The 7,144-nt window shown below is 44.2% G+C and overlaps 1 protein-coding gene across 1 annotated transcript; it reads left to right on the top strand.

Moving 5' to 3' along the window:
- Window positions 1–2,304: 2,304 nt before the first annotated feature.
- Window positions 2,305–5,991, top strand: LOC147423064 (uncharacterized). Its single transcript, XM_086501405.1, has 8 exons — window positions 2,305–3,903; window positions 3,994–4,060; window positions 4,148–4,210; window positions 4,310–4,470; window positions 4,560–4,635; window positions 4,722–4,778; window positions 5,356–5,466; window positions 5,542–5,991. Exons 1-8 carry the CDS (start codon window positions 2,642–2,644, stop codon window positions 5,818–5,820), a joined length of 2,076 nt encoding a protein of 691 aa, XP_086357531.1. The 5' UTR covers window positions 2,305–2,641; the 3' UTR covers window positions 5,821–5,991.
- Window positions 5,992–7,144: the final 1,153 nt, after the last annotated feature.

Genomic DNA, 7,144 nt, shown 5'->3' with positions numbered 1-7,144 from the left:
TGCCAGTAAGGGGTACCCGCTGGGAGAAAATGAAAAAAATGAAGGAATACACGGGAGATATCCTCATGGCAGAACAAGGTGGCTTGCGATGGGGAAGGGCAGGTACCTACAATAGGTTCAGGGCATGCGATAGAAATAGTGGCGGGCCGTGATGGCCACTGAGAACTGTAGTGCGAGATGCTACGAGGGGGAGGGTGCATCTTGCCTTGTGTAAGGAGACATGGGATCTTTAAAATTTAAATTGTGTCGCAGGGGCATCAACTCCACATTGTTGCTCGAGCGGTTATGGGAGTTGTCTTGAAATCCCCTATTTTGTAAGGGTAAAGGAGAAATTCTTGAGTGTCAAGGTTGGGATGGGAGGAATCTCGATAATAAATGACTATAGTATGCAACGAGCCATACTATATGTCGTTACGATTCTGAACGATTTGTTTTACACAAATCTTTAGAGATGCGTGCTTGAGGTAAAAGCTAAAATAGAGGAATGGGGCAACGTAGGAGGACCGGAGGGAGACAGGGCAGGGGCAGGATGGGACAAGGGAAGAACGTGGTGCTGAACACGTTCTATGCAAGGGAGAAGGCGGGCCAAGTAATGTCTGTAGGTGAGTTGCATATTGCTTTTTTTTTTATACATAGAGGGTGGGCTTGGGCGATGTATGCAACCACAACTCTTGGCTGAATTGATTAGCTGAGGAAAATATAATTGATTTAGGCGATGTGGTGAGTTCGATCTAAGTAGTGGGGATTTTATGTGTCATTGCTGTGAGCAAAGCAAGGTAATGTGGGGTGCACCTAATGGAGTGAACATGGAGCTAGTAATAATAATGTATAGTAGAATTAATACTTCAACTCTAGAGTCTATACCGGCAAATGCTTCAACTTTTTTTTTTCACCATCAGCGCAAGGAAGGTAGTAGGGAGAAACTAAATGCTTCAACTTTTGACCCCCAATGGCTTAAAAAAAAAGGTATTCCTAATTCAAAGATTCCCCTCAACAACAAGAAAACGACGTGTTAGTCTATAACACGTACCACTAGGCAATGACAAGCATAGAGATTTACAACAATACTACCTGAGAAGGACGGATACAATATTTTGAGAGAGAGAGAGAGAGAGAGAGAGAGAGAGCAAGGAAAATGCTAAAGAGAAGAGAAGAAAACACGACTGATAAAAACACCTATTTATATGGACACAAAAGGTCTTTTGACTTTCCATCCTCATTTGTCTTTTGACTTTCCACGTGTTTTCATTTTGTGAACTCACCTTTCACTTATGCACTTGATATGTTTTGAAATATTTTTTTTGATTTTCTGACATTGGGCCCATTGGGGAGACCTAATAACACTACTGGGATGAGGTAAAATAAATTCAATCATTTACCAGATTCTCCCTTCCCCCTTTCTCAGTGAACCTCCCCTTCCTCCCTTCCTCTTGTTCCTCGCCACAGGCCTACCCTCTTCCTCGCCCATGTGGGAGGTGGGCGTCTCTCTCTCTCTCTCTCTCTCTCTCTCTCTCTCTCTCTCTCTCTCTCTCTCTCTCTCTCTCTCTCCGTGTCAAACCTCTACTGTGCGAAGGTCTTCGGACATCTAATTGTCAGCAGGGGCTCATGTGGGTCGGTTTGCTGCTTAGACGAGAGAGAGAGAGAGAGAGAGAGAGAGAGAGAGAGAGAGAGAGAGAGAGAGAGAGAGAGAGAGAGAGAGAGAGAGAGAGAGAGAGAGAGAGAGCCATCGCCCTGCGCCCTTACAATTGCACATATAGAGAGTACGAGCGGAGGAAGGGAAGAGAGAAGAAGAAGAAGAGCGGAGGAAGGGGAGAGAGAGAGAAGAAGAATAAGAAGAGAGTTTTTAATGTCGTATAAGAAGAGAGAGAGAGAGGTGGAATCCTTATAGAAGGAAGGCGCATGGCCGACTCCAACTTTGAGACAGACACCGCCCGACTCCACTTGGCTCACCGCATGGGGAAGGAAGTAGGGAGAAACTATACACATATCATGTATTTACAACTGTACATTGCTGTACATTACACCCTCGAGGGGCAATCGTGGGAACCACCCCCCCAATAGGGAGAAACTATACACATATCATGTATTTACAACTACTGTACATTACACCCTCGAGGGGCAATCATGGGAACCACCCCCCCAATAGGAAAAGAGAACACACCCAAGAGAATGCAACTTGTGAGCTTCGAACCCTCAACTTTGGGCCCACCAAGGTCTCACCAACGTTTCTTTAATTTTTGATTTTTTTACAGCTGGGCTGGAATGAAATTAAATGCAGGTAAAGCGTGTTCTTTTGTGGTATCTGTATTTGATTAATTTGCAGCAATGTCGCAAGAGAAGGGGCACGAACGCGTAGACTTGCGAGACGAAACCCAAGTTCCAACTTCCATGGCTGCGCAGAGCTCCCTCCAAAGCGCGTCACGGCAGCGGGCAGCTCGCTCGCTATCACTTTAGGTCTTCTCCTTCTGATTCATGTATGCTTCATTGTAGATTTGGAACACACACACACACACACCACACCAGAGAGAGAGAGAGATAGTTTCTTCACCTGCATACAGCCATTGCTATCAAAAGTCTGCTCATGTAATCCTTACCACACACTGTACATGTATGTCCACTGTACAACTACCCATAGCAGACCATGCGGGTCTTCAGAATGCTTGACAGGGCGAAGGCTTGCACATGGGATCCCTCCAGCAGTAGTGTCGTGCATCCTTCCCTCGAGGATGAGCAAAGGGTCCCACCTGGGAGTGTAAATAGAGCAAAGGTCATGGAGCTCTTGGGTGTGCGTAGCCCAAAAGAACAGCAGGAAATTGACAGGCTTTTTAGCAGATCATCCAAAATCAAAAGCTCTGCCAGCACTGGTGAAGATACCTGTGATGAGGATGATGATGAGAATGTCAAATTTGCGAATCTTGAAAATGCCGTTGCGCTCCCCCGCCCACATGATCCTTCTCACCCTGCACAAATGATGACCACTGATGTGTCTAATGTGGCATTGCACAAGGTCTGTGCGCAACCACGCATTGTTAAGACACATTTTTTGCAGGAACTTACTGCCTCACACTGGGGACTAAAGCTGCTGAAATTCCAGTGTCTCGCAGATATGTCTCTTGTGTTAAGTAATCCAAACTTGAGTGGCAAATCTTCTCCATTTCAGCCTCATGCAGAGAAGGTGGGACACAATATCCACAATGTTGGAGCTAGGCAGGAAAATATATTCCCATTACCACCACCCTATACTGAGAAGCACTTACTGCCAAGTCCGAAACAGAAAGAGGTGTCGTCGCCTATTGCACATCCTCTTCCTCAGCCTCCTCTTGCGAGGTCTTCCTCAGATCAACCATCTGGAACTCAGGTAATGGAAAGAGAAGAAAACACAATGCGTACATATTCGTTCCTGAGTCTAAATGAGCCTGGAATTAGAGAAGTAGCACCATTGCCATCTATCTCAAAGGCAGCTCAGGTTTATCCTTTGGAGACGATGAATCCACGTGTTGGGATCTTGGCACATAAGTTTATCTCCCCGGCAGCTTCACCTAAAGAATCACCAAGGCCATGCCATCTTTTGCCAAGTCCTCCTGGTGGAGGGTCGAATGTTAACTCTCCATCACCGTCCAAGCCTCCATGCTTGCCTGGTGGAGGGTCGACACGTAACTTTCCATCTCCATCTCCATCTCCATCTCTAGATTCCATGCCCTCTAGTCTGCCTGGTGGAGGGTCGAGACGTAACTTCCTATCACCATCTCCAGATTCCATGCCCTCATGTCTGCCTGGTGGAGGATCAGCTCTCAACTCTCCATCAACATCCCCAACATCCAAGCCACTATGCCCGCGCAAATGGTGGAAGGGAGCGATTCTTGGGCAAGGAACTTTTGGAATTGTTCATGAAGGACTAAACCTGTAAGTTTCTATTGTTGATAGTTGCAGATAGATCACTCCTTTTTGCATTGTCTACAAGCATGTTTGGACATTCACAACAAATATGTGTAGGGAAGACGGAAGCTTTTTTGCTGTCAAGGTCAGCAGTACAGAGGATGTATCTCCAGTGATTCAGCACGTAAGGCTTTTCCTTCTGGTACTATGGTTCCAACAGGTTAATTTTTGCCGTTTATGTTTAAAAGCGTCCTTGTTATTTGTGGAGCAGGAAGTGGATCTTCTTAGCAAGTTGGAGCATCCGAACATTGTCCGCTACCTCGGCAGTTCCATTGTGAGTGAGCCGATAGATGTGGTTGTCAACGCTGTTAAGTTTCAAACAAACTCCTTTTTTTTTTCGCTGTTCATGATCTTTTCTGGGTCATTTGTGTAGGAAGATGGCCGTCTTTGCATTTTCATAGAGCTTGTTCGAATGGGCTCCTTGGAGACAATTTTGAGGAAGTATAAACAATTTGAAGAGAAGACCATACGGACATACACACGACAAATACTACACGGCCTTGAATACCTGCATGCTCAGAAAACCATACACAGGTTCTTATCAAATATTTCTTGAACCTGACGTCTTGTTCTGGTCTTCGCCACTTTGATCCCTTTTTCTTATGGACATTTTATTGAGGCAGGGACATCAAGTGTGCAAACATCCTGGTTGATGTTAATGGACAGGTGAAGCTTTCAGATTTCGGGGTGGCGAAGCAGGTTAGCTAATTGCTGGGGATGCTGCCATGCTCTTTATAAAAGAGCCTGAAGAAGGTTTCTTGACGCAACAACGTCGTTTTCTGCAGGTCGGGGAGACTTTAGCATCATCTTCGAAAGGCACACCACTGTACATGGCTCCAGAGGTCTGTAGAAAGGGAGCATTTTTGCAATTGTTTTGCTAGTTAGGAAAGGTGGCTTGTGGTGTCTATCCAGTTGTTTGTGTACCGATTGTAGATCCAGATAAAGCTGGTTTCTGTGGGGCTGTATATGCACTTTTCTTTTATATCATAAAAGGGGGGAGAAATGTATTAAGAAAAGAAGCTTTATAAATGAAAAGGGGAGGGGACCCTTTGATTACAGTGACTACTTTTTGGACTTGTGCTAAGCACCCTTTTTTGATGGAAGCTCCTCCTCCCTTGAAGAAGACGCACCATGGCTCCTCTTATTGTCTTTCCGAGTCTTCATTGCAGCTGGCCACTTCGGGTTGGGGGTGGGGTTTACTCTCTATGTGTATAATCCTAAGCTGAGCTTCATCCATAGCTATTGTTAGCTATGGTATGCACATGTGGTTGCTATGTATAGTATGCATTTATGAAACTTATACTGCCTGCTTTGCTGTCTATTTGGGGCTCAGAATGTGTTGGAGTTTGTGGGTATAGGAACTACTCTCCGAGTGGTATGTTACTTGACGGGGTTTTGGAAATTTTCCTGGATTTGCAGGTATTGACACCAAGACAAAACTGTTATAGCTTCTCAGCTGATATATGGAGCCTTGGGTGCACCGTCTTGGAAATGGCGGATGGAAAGCCTCCCTGGAGTGACTTGGAAGGGGTAAGTCTGGACATCTTTATGTTCCGTTTGAGCTGTGGTCGAGGGGCCCAATTTGATACCAGGATCTTGGTACAGTTTGGCTTCCTATTCAAGGTGAAGAAGGGTGAACTCCCTCCAATGCCAGAGCACCTGAGTCCTGAAGGCAAGGACTTTGTATGCAGGTGTTTGAAGTTTCATGCCAAAGATCGGCCTACGGCATCGGAGCTTCTGCAACATCCATTCCTGAGCCGTATCTCCTCTCCAGAACTCTCTGTTCCATGGGTTCCCTCGTTGCGGCCATCCTCAGTTCCAGGTCTTAATAGCCGGACATGTCTGGATCAGCCTCTGTCGTCGGTTGCACAATGTACCCTATGACATGCCTTGAGGTCTTTAGTGCATGTCCTCTGTGAGAAGTCCCTGGTGTCCATTCCAATTGTACAGTTATGAGTCTTTTTCAGCTAAGTGCAGGGGAAGATGCTATCGTATTCTTTCCTGTTCAAGTGTAGCGAGCTCGATAATACAAGCGTAGGGGAAGATGCTATCTTATTGTTTGCTCTCTTTTGGCTTGGTATGTGTGTGTTTACTTGTTTGGAGATAGTGGTAAGGCATTTCAGGTTGGTAATTTCTCTCTGTTACCAAAGCAAGGGAAGTACAAGGTTGAGTCTCACGGTGGCATCCTAAAAATGCGAAGGAATTCATGCAAGGCTCTGAAATGAAGGGACCCATTTACAAACTAAGAAACAAAGAAGATTTCAAGGCGTCACATTCAAAGGTAGGTCTGTAAGTATTAAAAATGATTAGATATTCAAAAGTTCGTCGATGTTTCATCAAGGCTTGTTTTAGAAAGCAAAAAATCTGGCAATAAAGAGCTGTCTATAGAATATGTATATGCATGAATTGAGCATGAAAACGCGGTTCTGTTTTGGCAGTCAACTTTTGAATACACACTTTTACTCACAAGCCCCTCAATTCTTGAAGATGAGCCTTTGATTTGATTGGAAGCACCTTTCAACCTCAAGGACAATTTTGGCTTCTTGAAAAAAGAGAGTTCAAAATGTTATCAATCAATTCTGACTTTATTGAAAATATTGTACACCAGAATCGTAGCTCCGATGTTTGAAAATGTAGGCATCACCATAACATGTGTTGCAACAAAGAAAAAGGCGAAGTGAGCTTCAAGAATTATTTGAGAACTTAATTCCGAAGGGCATTTGAAAATGTAGGCATCACCATAACATGTGTTGCAAGGAAGAAAAATGCAAAGTGAGCTTCAAGAATTATTTGAGAACTCAATTCCGAAGGGCTATAATTCAACTCAGGTAACTTTAGCTTGGCATCACCTTCTAAAGGCTCGGTATTAGTAGGTTTGATAATCGGCAAATGCCTATGAACATGAGTTTTTCATTATTGCTAGTATTATGTCTCTCCAATCTCAAAAAAATAAAAATTCTTTCGAAACATATTAAGTGTATAAGTGAAGGGTGAGTTTAGGAAATGAGAAAACAGATGAAGGTGGAAAGCCAAAAGACATATGAAGGCGGAAAGTCAAAGACCTTTCAGACTTTTCGTGTCCATATAAAGAGGTGTTTCTCTTCGCTTTTATTTTTCTTTTAACGTTTTATTTTTTAAAAGTGTCCTCTCTCTCTCTCTCTCTCTCTCTCTCAATGTATTCGTCCTTCCTAGCTAATACTATTGCAAA

The sequence above is a fragment of the Adiantum capillus-veneris genome, chromosome 26, assembly GCF_014529385.1.
Source record: "Adiantum capillus-veneris isolate H3 chromosome 26, ASM1452938v2, whole genome shotgun sequence".
Classification (NCBI taxonomy): Eukaryota; Viridiplantae; Streptophyta; class Polypodiopsida; order Polypodiales; family Pteridaceae; genus Adiantum; species Adiantum capillus-veneris.
This window is presented reverse-complemented; position numbering and strand designations above follow the sequence as displayed.